Source organism: Lissotriton vulgaris, unplaced genomic scaffold, assembly GCF_964263255.1.
Source record: "Lissotriton vulgaris unplaced genomic scaffold, aLisVul1.2 SCAFFOLD_811, whole genome shotgun sequence".
In the NCBI taxonomy this organism is placed as follows: Eukaryota; Metazoa; Chordata; class Amphibia; order Caudata; family Salamandridae; genus Lissotriton; species Lissotriton vulgaris.
The window spans coordinates 550,194-572,949 of NW_028252708.1; the positions used below are offsets into that span (position 1 = coordinate 550,194).

The 22,756-nt window shown below is 46.0% G+C and overlaps 1 protein-coding gene across 3 annotated transcripts in view; it reads left to right on the forward strand.

The window, feature by feature from the left end:
* Positions 1–22,756, forward strand: part of LOC147662071 (heme-binding protein 1-like) — a 66,734-nt gene that overhangs the window by 38,628 nt on the left and 5,350 nt on the right. For all 3 annotated transcript variants that reach the window (XM_086951133.1, XM_086951132.1, XM_086951134.1), the window contains exons 4-5: positions 1,745–1,886; positions 12,776–12,959. In XM_086951133.1, coding sequence (XP_086807259.1) covers positions 1,745–1,886; positions 12,776–12,959 — 326 coding nt within the window. The remainder of the gene's footprint in view (positions 1–1,744; positions 1,887–12,775; positions 12,960–22,756) is intronic.

Sequence of the window (22,756 nt, forward strand, 5' to 3'; positions counted from 1 at the left end):
CTGTCAGGTAATGTAATGGTGACCTAAGAATGAGATCGGGAGACTCGATAATGCAGCCACGCTATCTCCGGGTGGAATCAACAAGAGCAATCCTACCTTGGAAGCGGGAAAGGAGGCGTTCGCTCAGCGAGTTCTGGAATTCCAAAGCGGGAAGGAAAGTGTCCGTGTAGCGATTCCTCAGGTGTCCAAAGCGGGAAGGAAAGCGTCCGTGCAGCGATTCCTCAGGTGTCCAAAGCGGGAAGGAAAGCGTCCGTGCAGCGATTCCTCAGGTGTCCAAAGCGGGAAGGAAAGCGTCCGCGCAGAGATTCCTCAGGTGTCCAAAGCGGGAAGGAAAGCGTCCGTGCAGAGATTCCTCAGGTGTCCAAAGCGGGAAGGAAAGCGTCCGTGCAGCGATTCCTCAGGTATCCAAAGCGGGAAGGAAAGCGTCCGTGCAGCGATTCCTCAGGTGTCCAAAGCGGGAAGGAAAGCGTCCGTGCAGCGATTCCTCAGGTGTCCAAAGTGGGAAGGAAAGCGTCTGTGCAGCGATTCCTCAGGTGTCCAAAGCGGGAAAGAAAGCGTCTGTGCAGCGATTCCTCAGGTGTCCAAAGCGGGAAGGAAAGCATCCGCGCAGCGATTCCTCTGTAGTGATCACGAAGGTTGTAAGCAAGGCTTCGTCAGGCATCGGGAATGATTGACAAGCACCTTCCTCTACAATGGGAGGTGCTTATATGCAGGCAGCCGTGTGCAACTTCCTAACCGCCAGAACCCAGAGCTTTCTGGGAGTTGTAGTGTGGCGGTTCCCAAATGATGAATAACGATGTCCATTCCCACTGGGAGCATTCATACCAAGAATCGCTACAGCAACCTAGTAAATGATATCCTAGAGCCTTGGTTCAGGTTTCAGCTATAATGGTTGCCTGTCCATAGAAAGATCATGTTGAAGTGCGAGTGTGTTTTGTGCAAGATCATCTAAGACATAAGAGAGATACAGGAGGCTGGCAGTAATGGAGTCCCCTTTCAGGGCACCTTGCTCTTAGAGCATTGCCACAGACTACGGATGTTGTTTCTCCTCTGAGGGAACTCATCAGAAAGTAGTAGCTGCACTGAAATGGTTAATCACAGGACACACACCAGGGAGTTTTCTTTAAGCTCAGTCAAGAATCAAAGTCTCACAATCTTAAACCCTGCCTCTCACAAGCAGTCAGGGGAACGATGCAGACTTGTAATGCCCCCTTCTACTCATTTTGACATTACATACATTTATCCCAATAGGCCTATGTCAGCTTTTTCATAAATAGATGTGTGTCATGTCAAAATAAATACAATATTTTACTATGCTTACCATTCAGCTGCAGATATGCTTTGTTTCCCACACAAAAATGTTGTAAGTATAACTTCCTCCTTTTTCTTAAAAGAACTTTCAGATTATTTTCCAACACGATACAAAGTGATTCTAAAACTTGGAAATGAGTGTGGTATTTTATTTTCCACATCCCTTTTAAATGCCTGAAACATGCAAACAGACTGTTAGTTGAATGCTTTGAAATGTCACTTTAACCCTTTTGCTGCTTTTCAGTGGCTTCAATGTCACTGAACGCTTCTGTCTTTTTTGAAGCAGAGGCTTTCCAATGGGATCCCAGCCACACTCCCAATGACATTGCCCTTTTTTCATTTGTTTTTACCCCTACCTGAAATTCTCGCACATGCCTCTCTGCAGTGATACTTTGTCTGGTGTCTTTCCAGAGTTCTCATGGGGTGTTTTTAGGTCCAGGATGAAGCTTACGAAGAGCGTCAGTACCCAGCCGGGAAGTGGGCCTGCATAAGGAAACAAGAGCCACTGTATGAACAGAGCACCGCCTATGGCTTCATGCAGCTGATGCGTTACATATGCAAGGAGAACTCGCGAGGTGGGTGTGTATTTTTTTTTTCTCCAGAGTTTTATATAGCGCGAACTAGACCCAAACCGAATCGGGTATCAGAGCGCTTTACATAGCACCAGTTATGTTACATGAGGACACACATTCATTTTAGGCACGGGGAGATTAAGTGATTTGCCCAGAATCACAGGAGGTTTTGGCGTCGTTACCGAGACTCGAACCCAGATCCCCAGGTCCGAGGTCGAGCGCCCTAGCTGTTAGTCCAATGAGCCGAGCGCCGTCTGTGGCTTCATGAAGCTCATGCTTTGTACCTGCAGGGCCAACTCAAGCGGTGGCAAACCTCACCCGGCCCAGACACGGAAAGGATTGACAGATTGATAGCTCTTTCTCGATTCTGTGGGTGGTGGTGCATGGCCGTTCTTAGTTGGAGGAGCGATTTGTCTGGTTAATTCCGATAACAAACGAGACTCCTCCATGCTAACTAGTTACGCAACCCCCAGCAAAAAAGAAGTAATAAAAAAGAGAATTTATCGTATAAACAACATGGTTTGCGCATTTATGAAAAAGTTATCGATCTAATATATAAATGATTTGTCTAGAGTGTGCATGCGATTCTTAGATTGTATACACTGTGCCCTCCTTTTTCTAAACGGGTTTGCAATTGCTGACAGGAATTGATATGGGGCAGCAAAGTGGTAGAGGAAAGGAAAAGTGAAAGAGAATGGATGGGGAGAGATGGACCACCCTGACTGCTTTTCATTGGGGAAGCTTGGGAGGGGTCTGAGATCGACCAACCTCAGGATGGCATAAGTCCTTAATAGACACATGCATCAAGAGACTTAGTTTGCAGAGTATGAGAGCTGGGCCTGTACTCCACAGATCTGCAGAGGCAATCTGGACACAGAACCATTTCACACCACACCTATCTAATGTGGTATCATTTTTGCAGTTGTAGTTCTCCATCTGTTTCTTTTGGGGGACTTTCCGTATTTGGACTAATGGCCCTTTGAACTGTTTGGCAACAGATGTTTTGAATATCATGGGGTTTTCAAAAGTACTTGATAGTCTGAACGATGTAATGATTTTTTTATCATATATAAATTAGAATCATTATTACCCAAGAGTGTTCTGGTGATAGACGTCAGGAACTGCTGAAAACTGGAGAAGAATCCCCATCAGATTAAAGGGCAAAAAGATGGGTCTTTAAATGTTTGTAGGATGAGAGATGACTGGTGCTGAGGTAAAGTTTGAAAATTGAGATTGTTCCGTAGACATTGACACAGAAGATGAAGCAACCACCTAAGCAGGCCCGTCTAAAGTAAGGGACATGCAGGGGGTGGATCTAAGAGCTGTTGGACATCTCTCCTCCTCCGGATACTTGAGCATACTAGGCTCAACAACCTAAGCAAAGAGTCTTAAGGACAATCTCCTTGGAGACTGGGAGCCAATATGCGTTTGCCTGTTTTCCTTAGGCCTGGAAGCAGGATGGGTCAATTAGGTGTTGCATTGTCTAAGCAAGAGGCCATGGTAGCCTCGTGGCAAGCTTCTAAGTTAAGAAAATGTAGAACTTTGTTTCAAGGGTCTGAACTGTAGAGCTGGGTTAGGGAGGGCCTCAACCTGCTGAGTCTGGACAGATGATGGTTCACCTGACACCAGGACCTCCGTCGTGTTGGCCCTGAGTTTAACTGTGTTTGTGGTCATCCAGCCTGCAATGGAGATCAGACAAGTTTGAAAAGTTGCAGCAGAATGACCCTGAGTCTCACCAACACAAAGCAGTATCTGTGCGTCTGATGGGGGTGACTTCAATTTCCATTCCATGGCAAAAAAACATATAGAGGGAAGTAATATCTAAGGCTGTTCTGGCACAAACTAATCACATCCTTGGGCCACACAGCAGGCAACATTATGTAAACTGCATTTAGTTGTGGTCTTGTACCTCTGACATTACAATTCCGCATAAATCATCATTAACCAATTGTAATTAAAGGAGGCTGCCTCCTGAGCCAACCAACCTATTCCAAGCAGGCCTCAAGAAGCGTTCGTCTCAGTTCATTCTGCACCCCTAGTGTAAGCCGAATCGGAAGCTCGCCTGGAAGTAATTTACTGTCGTATAACCACAGCTTTCAATGCAGGAGCCACAGTTTCGCGAAAGAACTGAAAGCCAATCAACGAGGAAGAAAACAACAGATTGAACCAAGAAAGACTGGGAGGGAAGTGAGAACTTTATTGAAAAACGCACAAAGCAGCTAACAGAGCTCACTGTAAACGCCAGATAAGAAAGGTACCAGAACGTGGTCAGGGGACAGAGAAGGTTTATTGAGCCACTGGAATCAGATGGCTTGCGAACCCAAAGACTGAGCTGTTCAAAGTCGTCTTAGAGGTGGCAGCTACCCAAGGAATGATAAATATCCCCATAAAAAAGATCTCACATGTGAAAATGTGCTTGTCCTCTTAAAGGACCTTTCAAACGCAGAAGCATGTGGGGATATTCCCTTCTACCTCAAGTGTGTCTCTTGAGATTCATGCTTTCGCATTTGGCTTCACAGTGTTTAACCACAAGAACATCTGCAAGGCAGCAAGAAAAATCAAAGTTTCTCACCATCCATGAGCCACACAAAATATGGCATGTGGTTGTGAGCAAACTACAAAGGAAAGACACTGTAGGTTAAATGTGGTGATTATTAGCTGGCTTGTCTTGGTTTGGCTAGAAAGTTTAAGACTCTGAGGAAAATTATGTGTTTGAGGCATGAGTGGCTGTAGATACACATGCTTTGCATAACACAGCTATGTTGTGCTGGGTCCAGATGTGTGCAAGTTGTTTTTCTGCAAAGAAGTCTTTTGAGTCACAAACTCCTCGTCTTGGTGATAATGGGAATGGACATCAACTGCATTATTAGATTGTTTACTTTCCACCGTCAATTTCAGATGTGTTTGCCTGTGCTTCAGTTCGACACCATCGCGGTGCTCTTTTCAGTTCGTTAACTTTCCCTTTGTCAGTATTGTTTTGATTGCGTTTCTAATTCTTGCATATCGAGGTTTACATATGTCGTCGAGCTGCTTCGGCCACAGCCCTCACAGGGTCTTTCCTCAATCATCTCCCCTTGCTGCCTCGGTCGCTAGCAGATCTCCCTGACTCTGCCGCTCGCTATGCCCTCTACCAGTCCGCCTGGTAGCCCCACTGCCTGCGCTCATTGTATTTTCACCCTCTTGTTACTTTATGCTCCGTTATTCACACAAGTGTTGTCTTTAGTCCCTTATTAAGTTTTCCTCTGTTTAGCTAAGTTCAATTGCCTGTGTTATCTGCTTTGCTATTCATGCAAGTGTTGTACTTTTTAGACTAATTATAAGTTCTTTACTGCTGTCAAGCTAAGTTCAACTGCCTGAATATTTGTGATCTCTGTACTCACTTTTGTTTTTCCTCATTGTTTTCTGCCTCAAGGAGCAGACCCGCCATGCCTATTGCTCCTTTTCGCACCCCTTCGCCACCTCCCGCCACCCAGGGCTCCTTCCCTCTCCCAGGACCTACTTAATGAAGGCCACATCGTGGCTATTCTGCCGGCACGCCAAAGACAAATTTGTCTGGGCCTGTCCGCATCTGGACCGCATCTAGCGCTAGGAATCCTGACCCTCTTGCCACCCACAGATACTCTGCTGCGGAGCTCTGAGCCATGGACCCCCGATGCCACAGCAACAACTGCTGCATCGCATCTCCTTAATCAATGGTGGGGCATTTTACCTGCCGTCACTCCATTTTCACCTGAAACTCAGGAACTCCCGCCCTCACGAAAACCCTTGCCACACCCACCTCTCCGAAAAAGGCAATCCCTGAACAACTCCACCTCCTCCTGCTGAATGCCCGATCAATCTGCAAGCATGCCACTGAAATCTGGTACACCATCACCACCCTCATCCCGATGTGCTCTTCATCACAGAGACCTGGTCCAACCCCCTCCTCCACACCAACATCACCACCGCAACGTCCAAAGGCTACAAGATGATACACAGGGACCGTACCAACAAACACAGAGGAGGCATCGCCATCATCCACAAAGAAACCATCCGTTGCACCACCACTGAAGATGACACCACACCGATCATGTAATACCTCAATTTTCAACCTCAAAGCGACGGCAGAACTACCATCAGAGGCACCCTCACATGCAGACCCCCAGTACTACGCCCTTTCTTCTGCAATTCCATCGCCAAATTCATCGACCCCTCTAAGCATTGATTCCAAGTACTATCATTTCCTCAGCGACTTCAACTTCCACCTCAACGCTTCCAAAGATGCTAACTCCGCCAGTCTCCTGGAAAGCATGAGCAACATCGACCTTACCAAACTGGCCCCCAACCCCACACACATCGCAGGACACACGCTCGACCCTATCTTCACTGCCAGCGACAGAGTCAAGTACACTCATACCACCAAAATCACTTGGATCAACCACACCATCATCCATTGTACTGTTGCAAGATCCATAAGCACCACCAGTAAGCTCCCCAACTCCTCCCTCTACAGCTGGAACAAAGTAACACAGACCAAGTGGACGGACTTCCTCAACACCCTTTAGCCCGACCCTGCAACTGACCTGCAACAGGCATTCCAGAATTTCTCTGCCTGGATCACCAACTGCACCAATAGAGTTGCCCCATCAAGCCCGCCATGGCCAGTAGACTCACCAAACGAGCACATTGGTATACACCAGAACTCAGTACAATAAAATGCAACTGCAAGCAACTTGAAAGAAAATGGCGCACCTGCAGGGATTCCACAGACCGAGCCACCTCCAGCTCAGCCCTCTAAAATACCACCAACACCTGAAAGACACAAAAGAGGCGCCCTGCAGAGAATCCGCCTAACAGCCTTTATCTCGGAAAAAAGAGCACCATGTGCAGCGTCCCTCAAGGTTCATCCCTCAGCCCCCCTGTTCATTCTGACGCCTCTGGCAAACATAGTCAGAACTCATGGCCTCAACATGATTTCCCATGCAAACGACACCCAGCTCTCCAAATACCCATCCACCACTAGGACCAATTCCACAACTGCATGGCGAGTATCGCATAATGGATTAAAAACAGCTGCCTGAAGCTCAGCACGGACAAGACAAGTGCTGACCTTCGGGAACAAAACCTCCCAGTGGAACGACAGCTAGTCGCCTTTTCAACTCTGACCCACACACATACACCGACAGACCACTCCCGTGACCTGGGCGTCATCCTAGACAGCAAACTCATCATGAAACATCAGATCAACGCAGGCTCCTCCATCTGCTTCCACACTCCACACGCATTCTTCGAAAGATCTTAAGATGGCTTCCCATTCAGGGAGGATACCAATACAAGATGCTCACTCAGGCCTACAAGGCCCTCCAGGACCAACAACCAGATAACATCAACCACCGCCTACACTTCCACCAACCCTCCAGACACATGTGCTCTGCCTCCCTGGCCCTCTCACACACTCCCTGCATTCGCCGAAGCTTGGGAGAAAAACAATCCTTCTCCTACCTTGTCTCCAAGTCCTGGAGTGTACTCCCGCTCCACCTCCATACATCATCATCTTTCCTAGAATTCAGGAAGCGGCTCAAGACTTGGCTCTTCAACTGATTCCAGCAATAAACTAGCGGCTGGATACCCTCGCCTGTGATTAGCCGCACTGTAAAAATCTGGGTTGATTGATTGATTGATTCCCTGAAGATTGATTCCCTGAAGAAAGGCAGGGTTTTTCTTCATTCTCCATCATGTTTTCCAGAGAATGCCTTGTTGGTGATGGAACGGGGCCCTTCTGTTACTGTCCTCGCAGGTCTGTAATCTTTGCCTGTTGCCGGTACACAAAGAAGCTGACTGCAACACCTGCCTCTCCTTTCGCTCCCAAAAAACCTTCATTAAGAAGGAGGAAGAAAACACTCAACCATCGGTTGCGGAAGAAGAGTTTTTTTCCATTGAGGGCAGTTCTGGATCCGCCCTTGAGGTTGACTTGGAGATGGAGGAAGTAACTGCTGCGCAACAATCTGTGAGTACAGTACCCACTACCCTTCAACAATGTGTCGATCATCCCAAAAGACATCTGAGTCCTCTGAAACATCATACATAGGCCCTTGGTCCACCACTGTTCTCTGTCCATGGTCGGCACTGAGCAACTGGTTAGTATTCCCCGCCTACCGGCACTTCAGTCTCGGAACCCCAGCTGGCGCACACCTGTAATTCCACCATTGACGTCCACCGCTACGACGCTGAGTGGAACTTCGGTACCACATAACACCAGTTGGAGGACGCTTACAACATTTCCTACCCACTTGGAAAACCATCACTTCAGACCAGTGGGGTTGGACATTAATCAACAAGGCAACTTTATAGCTACCCTGGATGCCTATTTTCACATACCAATACACCTCGCACATCACATACATCTCAGGTTTGTTGTGGGAGGCAAAGATTATCAGTTCAAAGTCCTACTTTTCGTGGTGACTACCTCTCCTCGGTTGTTCACCAAGTACCTTCCAGTGGTAGCCGCACACCTACGCAGATAAAAAGTCCACTTATTTCCACATCTGGACGATTGGCTTATCAAAGCCAACACTCACCGGCAGTGTCAACGCCACACTCAGGTCACAATAGATCTGCTCCATCGCTCAGGGTTCACCATCGATTTTACCAAGTCTCACCTTCAACTCCTACAGGTGTCACTTATTTAGAGGCCATTCTAAATAAACCAGTTGGCCTAGCTTATCCCAATACTGCAAGAATCCAGTCTTTCCAAGCGTTAATACCCCAGTTTCAACCCGATCACTAGCTCAAAGTCAGAACATTCATGCTTCTCTTAGATATGATTGCCTCCTGCATTGGGACTGTCACAGGAATGCTTAGCTCAGCAGTGGTCTCAGTCACAGGGTCATTTGGAAAATCTCATGTAGTTCGGCCACTGCATTCATCACTCTCCGCAGTGGTGGAACACCAACAATCCGTCAGCGCCTTGAGACCCTCATGGGTGAGTAGCCGCGCTCTGCAAATACTGATTGATTGATTGAACTTGTTACGGGGCGACCTATTCTCTACCCTGTTCCCCACATCACTGTCACAAATATGCCTCGCCGGCCCATATCAGGTTGGAATTTGTCCTGCAGACCCAAGAAATCCCTCGCAAAGGTGCCTATGTCAAGTAATGGCACCATTTTAAAAAGGCCGAACCAGGGAAACTGAATACTTATCTATGGCATGAAATTCATCTAAGGAAGGATTGTGCAGCCATTGGTTATTTGACAGCATCAATAAACCATCTAGGCCTTGAGGATCTCTGGGCGGCCTCGGGGACTCACAACTCCTTCAAACAACTTGTAAACAAGACAGTAAAAAGGCTGTCCACGGATCGTTCGTTGCACAATCTTATCTAGGCGCGGGTTTCAACAGGAGAATAGTAGAAAAATACCTTTTCTTTCCAAATGGGCATTTTACCAACCCTGTTGAATCTCCCCCCTTGGAAACTATCACTGACTCAGATCACATGTTGTCTATGTCGGGAAGTCAAGGAAAGTATCCTACACCTACTGTGCATATGAAGAGAACTGCAAATGAAACTGCGACTGCTATTGAAGCCCATTTTTATAAGCAAGGGGATAAGATCCTGCAGATAAGCAGTGAAGGCATGCCTTGGAGGTGGAGACGTACAGTTGTTGTGTCGCTTTGTATGATTCATGCAAGCGGCAGGAGAAAAAAGTCTGGCATTAAGTGACCAGCAATCTTCATCACTGCAATGTAAACAACCTCACAGCGTCGCTTCACAGTGAACTACAAACACTCAGGCCAACCGTTATCCGGACGCCACAAGCTGGAGCACAACACTCAACAGTAATGCAGCGTCTCAGCTGTTTACAGATCAGTTGTGTAATGCACAGGCGTCCCTTTCTACAGTGACTCAAATATTGACTTTTTAACTATTGGAACATGTTTCCTTGATCCCTATCCCCCTCTCTATCTCTTTTTCGGTAAACACTCTAAGCTGTGCGATTCATTGTGATACCTACTTATCAAATTATGAAAATCTGAAAAAGTGTGTCAATTTTTATAAATGTACTAGGCACTTTACGTGACAGAAATAGTAAACTCTTTGCAAATTGTTTTGAACAATATTGGACCTTGTACTTACCTTCTTATCATTTACACACTGAACTAGCCTTTAGAGCATGTACTCTCTAAGTTGCTATGCAGGACTGAGTATTGTTGTACATCTGAAGCTAGCAAAACATCTAGGGCTTCAGTTTATTAGCTCAGGACCTAAGTTTGTTATTTTTGCAGATTGAATGTACTGCCAAAATCTTACACATTTAGCTAATTAATTGGAACTTTGAAGATGTAAGTAGCCCGAGAGGAATAATTTATGTCCGACCTCAAGACCAAAGATTTTGTCTACTAACTCTATTTGATAACAACTACTGATCACCACCGACTACTTTGACAAAAGGATTGATTGTTTTGTGATACGCTCTTCAATATTTTAACCATGAATTTTCCTGTTTTATGCTTATTTATGTGAAAATTGTAAAGGTTTTTATTAACTAAACAATAGAATTACTTACTTGAGTATCTTCCGGGAACAGACAACAACTTTGCTGACCTCCTCAGGAAGATGCAGCAACAATTCCATCAGTGGGAACTCCACCCACAAGTCCTTCTCCCATACTTCCACAAATGGGCTTTCACCACATAGATTTGTTCGCAGCCGCGGACAATGCAGAATGCCCAAACTTTGCCTCCAGGTTCCCACACCCACTATCAAGCAGCAACGCACTGTGGAGGAATTGGACAAGGATATTTGTATTTGCCTACAGTTTTCCCCCTCTCCCTTTCCTTCCATTTCTGGTTGGGAAGCTCAAGCAAACATCTCACATGCTCAATCTAGTAGCTCACACATGGGTCGTCAGCCCTGGCACTCAACATTGTTGAACTTCTCCGTAGTTCCACATGAGAAGCTCCCTACAGGCCGGAACTTCTCAGTCAGATCATGGAGAAATCAGGCATCCAGATCCCAAGCCTCTCAACCTGGCGATCTGGCTCATGAGGTCATAGAATTTGGTTACCTCAATCTCCCACCTGAATGTATGACCATTCCTACAGAAGCCCGCAGACCTACCACCCATGCCTGCTACACGACTAAATGGAAAAGATTTGTATACTATTGTCACTCAAAACAAATGGATCCTTTTAATGCCACTGTCAAATTCTTAGTTGTCCCTAATTTCACGTGGGCATCATGGGGAGGCAGGAGTTTCCTGCTGGGAGCCTCTAAATCCTGGAATGCTCTTCCACAGTCTACTGGCCCTCCAGAGATTGTTGAAAACCTGGTTCATTAATTCACCATTGATTCTCTGTCACCCCTTCTCGGTCAACAATGCCTTTCTAGCTTGCGCCAAGACACCTCCGGGTATTCGTTCCACTTTAGAAATCTTTATAACCTAACATAAAAGTACAGAACATTGTTTGTTACTTGCTTCATTTACAACTCTCTGGCTAGCATTCACCTCCATAAGGTTAGACCTCCCGCAAAAGCTGCCTAACTTCAAAATAGGCAACACGTTTCTTTATTCAAAATACCAGCCATTAAAGGCTTCATAGAAAGACTTAAAAGAGTAATTCCACCACAGGTTCCTCCTGCACCCTCTTGGAATCTTAACATTGTTCTTATACAACTCATGGGCCCTCCGTTTGAGTCCCTGCATACCTGCCCCTTTCAATTTATCTCTGGGAAGGTGCCATTTTTTATTGTTATTACCTCACTCAGGCGTGTTAGTGAGCTCCAAGCAGTAACCTTGGAAGAACCTTTCTTCCAGCTCCACAAAGACAGGATGGTCCTCCGCACCAACCCCAAATTCCTTCCAGAGGCCATTTATCATTTCCACCTTAAGCAAACAATTGAGCTACCTTTTTTCCCCCTCAACCAGACTCAGTTGCGGAGAGGGCTTTCCATACATTAGATGTCAAAAGAGCTCTCATGTACTACATTGATAGAACTAAAACTTTTAGAAACACTAAACAACTAGTTAATGCTTTCTCACCACCTAATAAAGGAAAGCCTATATCCAAAACACGTATTGCGAGATGGACAGTTAAGTGCATTCAAACATGTTATGCTAAAGCCAAAAGAACTCTACCTACACCTCCTAGAACACACTCTAATCTGAAGAACGGAGTATCTATGGCTTTCCTAGGAAACATTGCAGTAGCTGACATATGTGAAGCAGCTACGTGGTCTACACCACACACTTTCTCTAAACATTATTGTGTGGATGGCAGGAATCTAACTTTGGTCAGGCATTGCTCTGTACACTTTTCCCAACAACTGCAACACACACAGTTTAGCAACCGCTTTTGAGGAGAACGGTTTTACAGTCTATGCAGAGCATGTGTATCTGCAGCCATACATGCCTGGAACGGAATATGTTACACTGTAAGCATCTGTTTGTGGCATGTAATCCTGTAGATTCACATTCTCCCACCCTCCTCCTGCTCGCCTGTGGCCGTTGCAGTTTCTTTTCTTCTTCATAGGCATGGGCATCTCTTTACTTAGCACTTACTTTTACAATCTATTCTCACCCGTCTGCGGGAAAACAATCTAACAATGGAGTCGATGCCCATGCGCATTATCGCCACTCTACCTTGTGACTCGAAAGATTTCTTCAAAGAAAAGCAACTTCCACACATCCGGACCCAACAGTAGATGTCAAAGATATGCAAAGCATGTGAATCTACAGCACTAGATGCCACAAACAGATGCTTATAGGGTACGTAACATTTTTCCCTAACATGTAGACAAGTGTGCCTATGTTTAGGACAACCTGACATTGGGCATTGCCTGCCATGCTTGTTTCTCTTAATGAGCTAGAATTTCTTGTCTTTTTACTGATTTTGTGAATCTCTCCTTTCAGGGCGCTATTTGGGAATGACTGTGCCAGTTCTGAACAGAATCCAGATGAACGAGAATGATACCGCCTTTGTGGGTTCAGTCAGCACAGAGTTTTATCTCCCAGCAGAGTTTCAGCAGGATCCTCCTCTTCCCCAGGACCCTGAGGTGCTCATCATTGATCGGGGATCCTTCCGGGTGATATCCAGGTGAGCAACTTCACAGGTTATACCCAAGTGAAGTCCGTTACAGGTGATATTCAGGTGACCTCGATCCATGTGTGATCAAGTGAGCCATAATGGTCAAACACCAGTCTAATAAACTGGCTAAAACTTCCAAAGAAACCTCAAAATCCCTAATAACCTGCGAGGAGTTCTCCTTGTTTGCAACCAAAATTACCTCCCTAGGAAACAAACTTAATTCCGCCACCAACATCCGACCTCTTCCTGCCGGGTCCCATCTCTCCTCTCTTCCCCCCAGAAAACACCCAAGAACTAAGCTCACTGGTCCAACTTTAAGTTAAATGACGACCATTCTATCTTGAAAATTCTATCCTACTTTAATCTGAATAACCACTTTAATGACCCACTCCCCTCCAGCTGCGTGGTCGCGACCTCCCATTTTATCATTCCCATTTGGGCTACAATAATCAACGCTTCCCCGTTACAAGGCCCATACCTGACTCTCTAAAAGCCGGTCAAGTCACCCCATCTAAAAAAAAAAACACCTTGAATCCTGCTACTCCAGACAATTTCAGACCAATCTCCAATATCCCACTTCTAGATGAATTCCAATTTGGGTTCAGGCCAGGGCACAGCACGGAAACTACTATTCTCCATATTGTGGAAGATGCTCTTTAAGCCCTTGACCAAGGCAAACATGTCTCTTAATTCTACTGGATTTATCCTCGGCATTCGACACAGTCAACCTCAAGAAACTACTTGAATGCCTCTAATTCAGGATGGGAGTAAGGGGAGCCGTTCTTGAATGGTTTAGAGTCTTCCTCCTGAACGGCACCCAGAGATTCTTAGTCAACTGTAATCTATCTGCTCCTTCACCGATAACGATCGGAGTCCCCCCAATGATCAACGCTTTCCCCAACCCTCTTCAATCTCTACCTTGAACCGTTAGCTGAATTACTACTTACCATCGACATCTCCTTCCACATGCACACTGATTATACTCAGATCTACATAAAAATCTCATCTTTCGAGGAAATCTACTCTTTGAATGAGGCCCTGAAGCGGACTGCTCAATGACTCGCCTGCAACGAGCTCAAACTAAATGCACAAAAAACTAGGGGCCCGATGTAGGTAGGCCGTTACCGATCGGTAACGGCCGAAAATACCGATTTTTGGCCCTTACCGATCGGTAAACAGCCATCGAGATGTAGGGAACCAAAAAAAATAAAAATCGGAGTGAAAACCGATTCGGAATGAGTACCGAATGGAAAAGAATCCGATACGTACATACCGAAAATCGGATATGTAACGAATCGGTAACACACCGAATCGGATGCAAACACCGATTCGGTCCATGTACCGAATCGGTAGTGACACCGATTCGGAAATTATCCGAATCGGTCCATGTACCGATTCGGTAGACACACCGAATCGGAATGAAGCCGATTCGGTCCATGTACCGAATCGGTAGATACACCGAATCGGACATGAGCCGAATCGGAGAACATACCGATTCGTATGAATCACCGATCGGGAAATTCCCCGATTCCGTCAGATGGGGAGATGTAGGGAGGCACAGAAACACCGAAATCGGCTCAAATTCGGTAGAATTCACTCGGTATTTACCATGGATTACAATCAGGTGGTAACCAACTCCAACCCATATAAACAGCCCCAAAATGCATTGCAACTTGCAGGATGGCAGCTTTTTATGTCATTGCGAGGCGGCTACGGCTACAGCAGGAAGGACAGAGGGAATGGCTAAGAAATGAACAGGTCTACAGACAGAGGATAACCCTGTTCATGCTCACAGAGGCAGAGATCCTACAGAGATACAGGCTGGACTCTGACACCATACTTGAGCTCATCAGGGACCTCAAACCATTCTTGGACCACCACACCCCAAGGGCACACGCCATCCCAGCACACGTCCAGGTGCTATGCAGCCTACACCTGCTAGCGTCTGGCAGCTATCAAAGTGGAGTAGCAGCAGCAGGAGGGGTGAGCCAGAGCAGCCTGTCAAGGTTCTTCCACACATTCCTTGACGCCATGATACACAGGATGGACCAATACATCTCTTTCCCTGCAACCCACGCAGAACTGCTACAAACTAAAGCTGACTTCTACCAGATGGCACAATTTCCCCAAATCATTGGCTGCATAGATGGCACGCACATTCCGATTTGCCCACCAGCGGACACAGAATACATATACCGCAATCGGAAGTCTACACACACCATCAACGTGCAGGTGATCTGCAATGCGAAGTGCACCATCACAGACCTGGTAGCAAAATTTCCAGGGAGTACCCATGACTCCTATATCTTCCAACAGAGCGGCATCTATGCACGGCTGATGGCTGGCGAATTTGGTGAAGGATACCTCCTAGGTGAGACACATCATCAGACCCCCATAACACACAGTAGCTAGGTGGAATACATGTATGCATGTGTGTAATGTTACCCCTTTCTCTTCCAGGCGACAGTGCATATGCCCTCCGCTCATTCATACTCACCCCCTACCTCAACCCCTCCACACCCAGCCAAAGGAGGTATAACCGGGCCCACATACGCACAAGGAATGTCGTCGAACGGACCTTTGGCATCTGGAAAAGTAGATTCAGATGCCTGCACAAGAGTGGAGGTGCAAGGCAGTATACCCCCATCACCTGCTGCAAGATCATAGCTGTATGTGCAATGTTACACAACCTTGCGGTGAAGAAGGGCACTGAGGTGGAGTTGTCTGACTACGAGGACCATGACGACGACGAAGCTGTGCCACTGACACAGCCAGCTGGGGTGTGTACGCCAAGTGATGGCAGATACAGACGTGAGGAGATTACAGAAAACTATTTCTGAGTGAGTACAGATGCAAAGACAGGTAAATGGTTGTGGTGAAAAAACAATTTTTAATACTGTTGCAACACAGTTACTGCACTGATGTGCAACAAAAAAAAGGTGTAATAGCAAAGAAAACAAAAGTCCAAGGTCCAGGTTGCCTCACCCGCCCTTGCAAGGCTATTTCTTTGAGCGCTTGGCAGCCCCACTGGGGTGTCCCTCAGCCCCCTCAGAATGACCAGCGGCATCTGCGGAGCGCCTGGTGCTACTGCGTGGCTCTGACGCAGCGCTGGCCGGGCTGCTGCGGCTGCTGCTGTCCCCAGCATCCCCCAGGTCCAGGGCAGGATTTGCGGCAGTGTTAGAGATAATCATGGCCTCCATTGCTGTCGTGATGCGGGCCATTCCCCTTGTTATCTCTGCCGTATTTTGTGTGAGACTAGACTCCATGTTGGCACTGCACTGACAGAGTTGTGCCGTTGCAGCAGCAAGGCGGCTCATGGAGCGGTTCTGCACCCGGGCATCCCGCCTGCGCACCAGCTCATGCTCCTCCAGTCTGCCACATAACTGGGTTATGGCAGTGGTTAGCCTGCCTAAACCTGCTGCTACCTCCTTGTTTGAATCCACAAAGGCCTGAAATCCTTTCACCATTTCCCCCATCTGCAGGTTGTGCTGCAGGAGCTGGCGTTGGCAGGCCATGATGGATTTCGCCTGCTGCCTTTGGATCTTTACCATATTACCTTCGAGGCCCAGGAAGACACTGCCCTCCGGTGCTGGGGCTGCAGTGGTGGGAATGGCACGGCGCCGGGTACTGCTGCTGCCGGCCTGCTGAGTGGGCTGGGGTGCCACTGGTGGGGGTGTGGTGCTGGCCGGGGCCTGAGCCCCTGCTCCCAGGACAGGGTGTACTGGTGCCACAGCCATGATCGTGGCAGGAGCTGGTGTAGGTGGAAGGAGGTCCCTTGTCGGGGAGTTCTCTGGGGAGAACTGCAAGGGGGGTGTGCTCGGCATTTGTGGGGAGTGCAGTGCTTCAAAGTCTATTACCAGGTCTCCCTCTATACCAAGCCCTATGGTGTTTTCGTCCTCCTCCTCCTCGGCAGCCTGACTGGTGCTCGGCCCTGCGAGTGCAGTGGTAGATGGTGCTGCTGCCTCTGTTGTCATTGTTTGTCCGCCTGATGGTGCCCCTAGGTACAAAGAAGCATTTGTAAATTGAGTGCCGATGTATTACAGTCAGTACAATTAAAGCATTCCACATGTCCTTGCATCTCCTTAGAATGTGTTCCACTGTTTCCTGTCTTGTGATTCTGCACTGCCATATTTTGCTAACTTCTGCTGACTACATGTACCATGATGCTTGTCTCTTGTATGTTGGTTACAGTACTGTGCTGGGGTTTGGCTATGCATTGTGTCTAATGGGGAGGTGTCTGGTAGGGTGTGTCATGATGCGCATGCTTCTTACCTGTAGCTGTAGCTCTGGCTGAGCTGTCCAGGGTCCCAATTCCAGTTACGCTCTCCCTCTCAATGGTGGTGGACACCATTTCCTCGAGGTCTGTGAGGGGTGGCGCCGGGTTCCTGCCTCCACCAGTGCCTCCAGCCTGCCTCTGGATCTCTGCCATCTTCCGTTTGGTCAGGCTGCGGATGTCATAGAAACGCTTCTTCAGCTCATCCAGGGACCTGGGGGTGACACCCACAGCATTCACCTTTTGGGCGATTTCGCTCCAGATCCTCCTCTTGGTGCTGTCTGGCACATTGAGGGACAGCTTTCCAAATAGCTGCCGGTGCACCCTCACCACCTCCTCAACCAACACCTGCAGCTCGATGCTGCTGAACTTAGGCTTCCTCTTCTGGGTGGACTTCTGGCTCTCACTCTGGTTTGCCATCTTGATCAGAACAGTTCACTACCTCCTACTCCCACTGCTGCTAACTGTGTGTGTTCAGCTCAGGCTGGCTCTCCAGAAAGTTCTTAATTAGCTGCACCTGCAAGGGTTGCCACTCCCTGTTTGGGTGGGGGAGGGGAGCCACCTCATTGGCTGAATCGGCTTTTGCCGAATCGGCTTTTACCGAATCGGATATTACCGAATCGGTAAAATCCGATTCAGTATTGTCCGATTCGGATTTTACCGATTCGGTTTCTTCAATGCATTCCTATGGGCTTTTTGGCCATGGGTGTGTTTTCATACCTACGATTCGTTAATAGCCGAATCGGATTTTACCGACTCGGCTATTTCCGATTCGGTGATAGCCGATTCGGCTATTTCCGAATCGGTGGTAGCCGATTCGGTACTTTCCGATTCGGTCCGTGCCGATTCGGTACGTACCGATTCACATTACCGATGCCGACCGATTCGCTATTATTTCGCCGTTTGTTTGCTACATCTCGTTTTCCGATTTCAGAATACCGATTCGGCCCGCCTCGGTATTTTGAAATCGGAAAATCCCTTTTACCTACATCGGGCCCTTAGTTCCTTCTAATCTCCCCCACTAAAAGTAACACTGACAACCGGGAATGGATCACGTCGATCTCAGCACTAAACTGCCCACAGACCACAGTGGAATCTGCCAAATCTCTCGGAATAATCCTAGACAGCAACCTGAATATGCGAGACCACATCAACTCGATGGCCAAAGCTGCTAGGTTTTATCTGAGCTACCTGAGGAAACTAAAACATTTCATTGATGCTTCAGACCTTAAAATGGCAGTCTAGGCATTAGTTATCTCCAGAATCGAATACAGGTGCTCGACCCTTTCAGACCTGCCCAAGATCTCCATGGCCCCCTTAAAAGCTTGCCTCAACGCCGCCGCCAGACTTAACAGGCTCAAAAAAATACGACCACATCTCACCACATCTGAAGGCACTGAACTGGTTTCCTCTTGAAGCCAGAATTCAACTCAAACTGTCATGTATCACCCACAAAGCGCTACACACGAAACACCCTGCATATTTCACTGAGAAAATCATGGTTTCTGGAGGAGCCAGAAACTACTGGTCCGCCAGAAACTTAGTGCTCCAGCCACCCCGCTTCCGAAAGGAAAAAACGTACAATCGTGCCTTCTTTGGGGCCACACCAAGAATCTGGAACTCGCTGCCATCTTTCATCAGAAGAATTCCCTTTCTTTCAATATTTAAAAACGAAGCTAAAACCTTCCTGATGGGCAAGTTTCTCCCATAAATAATGCATTTCACACACCGCTCTGCGGCTTTGCTTATTTTTGTTGCCGCTAGTGTTTGGACTGACTGGCTGCTATGCATCTTGTACTGACCTTGTACTCCCACAAATGTAATTGCTGGATTTCTCTGCATTATGATCTGAACATTGTATACACCCTGTTATTCCCCAAATGTTTCACTTCCTTCTACCCCTACTTATGTTTATTTTTCTCATTTTTTATCTTTTTAACTATTCCATACTTGTATACAACGTGTTTTCCCTGTAAAGCGATCTGATACCCTAATGGGTCACATTCGCACTCTATAAAACACTAAATAAATAAAAAATAATACCGGCAGAATGCACTTGAGGCCTTGTAGACGTCCCCAGAACAAATGACATCAGTTAAGGCCCAGTGCAAGTCATAACCAGGCGAAGTGCGCTACAGGTGATAACAAGATGAGGGCAGTGCCTGTGTCTCTTGAAGTTGAACCTAATGCTTAACAACACTCATCCGCATTTTGGTCAACACTTTCTTGTGCTTACTTAGCAGTGTTTAGCTTTGGATCAAATACAGCGTGACACTTTGTTAACACTCCACATTAAACATAAACCAAGAATGTTAGTTTATAATAATACCAAGGTGTTCTCACTAGGACCAGTACCTAAGATCCTAAGCTACACCCCACCTTTGAATCAAAGCATTCTCCAAACAAAGCACTCTGGAAGCAAAGCACTCAGAAACAAAGAACTCTGGAAACAAAGGACTCTCCAAACAAAGAATTCTGGAAAGAAAGCACCCTGGAAACAAAGCACTCTTGAAACAAGCACTCTGGAAACAAAGAATTCTGGAAAGAAACACTCTGGAAACAAAGCTCTCTGGAAACAAAGCACTCTGGAAACAAAGAATTCTGGAAAGAAACACTCTGGAAACAAAGCACTCTGGAAACAAAGCTCTCTTGAAATAAAGCACTCTGGAAACAAAGCACAGTTGAAACAAAGCACAGTTGAAACAAAGCACTCTGGAAACAAAGCACAGTTGAAACAAAGCACAGTTGAAACAAAGCACTCTGGAAACAAAGCACAGTTGAAACAAAGCACTCTGGAAACAAAGAACTCTGGAAACAAAGCACTCAGAAACAAAGGACTCTCCAAACAAAGAATTCTGGAAAGAAAGCTCTCTGGAAACAAAGCACTCTTGAAATAAAGCACTGTCGAAACAAAGCACTCTGGAAACAAGCACTCTGGAAACAAAGAATTCTGGAAAGAAACACTCTGGAAACAAAGCACTCAGAAACAAAGGACTCTCCAAACAAAGAATTCTGGAAAGAAAGCTCTCTGGAAACAAAGCACTCTTGAAATAAAGCACTCTGGAAACAAAGAATTCTGGAAAGAAACACTCTGGAAACAAAGCACTCAGAAACAAAGGACTCTCCAAACAAAGAATTCTGGAAAGAAAGCACCCTGGAAACAAAGCACTCTTGAAACAAGCACTCTGGAAACAAAGAATTCTGGAAAGAAACACTCTGGAAACAAAGCTCTCTGGAAACAAAGCACTCTGGAAACAAAGAATTCTGGAAAGAAACACTCTGGAAACAAAGCACTCTGGAAACAAAGCTCTCTTGAAATAAAGCACTCTGGAAACAAAGCACAGTTGAAACAAAGCACTCTGGAAACAAAGCACAGTTGAAACAAAGCACTCTGGAAACAAAGCACAGTTGAAACAAAGCACTCTGGAAACAAAGAACTCTGGAAAGAAAGCACTCAGAAACAAAGGACTCTCCAAACAAAGAATTCTGGAAAGAAAGCACCCTGGAAACAAAGCACTCTTGAAACAAGCACTCTGGAAACAAAGAATTCTGGAAAGAAACACTCTGGAAACAAAGCTCTCTGGAAACAAAGCACTCTGGAAACAAAGAATTCTGGAAAGAAACACTCTGGAAACAAAGCACTCTGGAAACAAAGCTCTCTTGAAATAAAGCACTCTGGAAACAAAGCACAGTTGAAACAAAGCACAGTTGAAACAAAGCACTCTGGAAACAAAGCACAGTTGAAACAAAGCACTCTGGAAACAAAGAACTCTGGAAACAAAGCACTCAGAAACAAAGGACTCTCCAAACAAAGAATTCTGGAAAGAAAGCTCTCTGGAAACAAAGCACTCTTGAAATAAAGCACTGTCGAAACAAAGCACTCTGGAAACAAGCACTCTGGAAACAAAGAATTCTGGAAAGAAACACTCTGGAAACAAAGCACTCAGAAACAAAGGACTCTCCAAACAAAGAATTCTGGAAAGAAAGCTCTCTGGAAACAAAGCACTCTTGAAATAAAGCACTCTGGAAACAAAGAATTCTGGAAAGAAACACTCTGGAAACAAAGCACTCAGAAACAAAGGACTCTCCAAACAAAGAATTCTGGAAAGAAAGCACCCTGGAAACAAAGCACTCTTGAAACAAGCACTCTGGAAACAAAGAATTCTGGAAAGAAACACTCTGGAAACAAAGCTCTCTGGAAACAAAGCACTCTGGAAACAAAGAATTCTGGAAAGAAACACTCTGGAAACAAAGCACTCTGGAAACAAAGCTCTCTTGAAATAAAGCACTCTGGAAACAAAGCACAGTTGAAACAAAGCACTCTGGAAACAAAGCACAGTTGAAACAAAGCACTCTGGAAACAAAGCACAGTTGAAACAAAGCACTCTGGAAACAAAGAACTCTGGAAACAAAGCACTCAGAAACAAAGGACTCTCCAAACAAAGAATTCTGGAAAGAAAGCTCTCTGGAAACAAAGCACTCTTGAAATAAAGCACTGTCGAAACAAAGCACTCTGGAAACAAGCACTCTGGAAACAAAGAATTCTGGAAAGAAACACTCTGGAAACAAAGCACTCAGAAACAAAGGACTCTCCAAACAAAGAATTCTGGAAAGAAAGCTCTCTGGAAACAAAGCACTCTTGAAATAAAGCACTCTGGAAACAAAGAATTCTGGAAAGAAACACTCTGGAAACAAAGAATTCTGGAAAGAAACACTCTGGAAACAAAGCACTCAGAAACAAAGGACTCTCCAAACAAAGAATTCTGGAAAGAAAGCTCTCTGGAAACAAAGCACTCTTGAAATAAAGCACTCTGGAAACAAAGAATACTGGAAAGAAACACTCTGGAAACAAAGAACTGTGGAAAGAAAGCACTCTGGAAACAAAGAACTGTGGAAAGAAAGCACTCTGGAAACAAAGCACTCTGGAAACAAAGCTCTCTTGAAATAAAGCACTCTGGAAACAAAGCACAGTTGAAACAAAGCACTCTGGAAACAAAGCACAGTTGAAACAAAGCACTCTGGAAACAAAGCACAGTTGAAACAAAGCACTCTGGAAACAAAGAACTCTGGAAACAAAGCACTCAGAAACAAAGGACTCTCCAAACAAAGAATTCTGGAAAGAAAGCTCTCTGGAAACAAAGCACTCTTGAAATAAAGCACTGTCGAAACAAAGCACTCTGGAAACAAGCACTCTGGAAACAAAGAATTCTGGAAAGAAACACTCTGGAAACAAAGCACTCAGAAACAAAGGACTCTCCAAACAAAGAATTCTGGAAAGAAAGCTCTCTGGAAACAAAGCACTCTTGAAATAAAGCACTCTGGAAACAAAGAATTCTGGAAAGAAACACTCTGGAAACAAAGAATTCTGGAAAGAAACACTCTGGAAACAAAGCACTCAGAAACAAAGGACTCTCCAAACAAAGAATTCTGGAAAGAAAGCTCTCTGGAAACAAAGCACTCTTGAAATAAAGCACTGTTGAAACAAAGCACTCTGGAAACAAAGCACTCTGGAAACAAAGAACTGTGGAAAGAA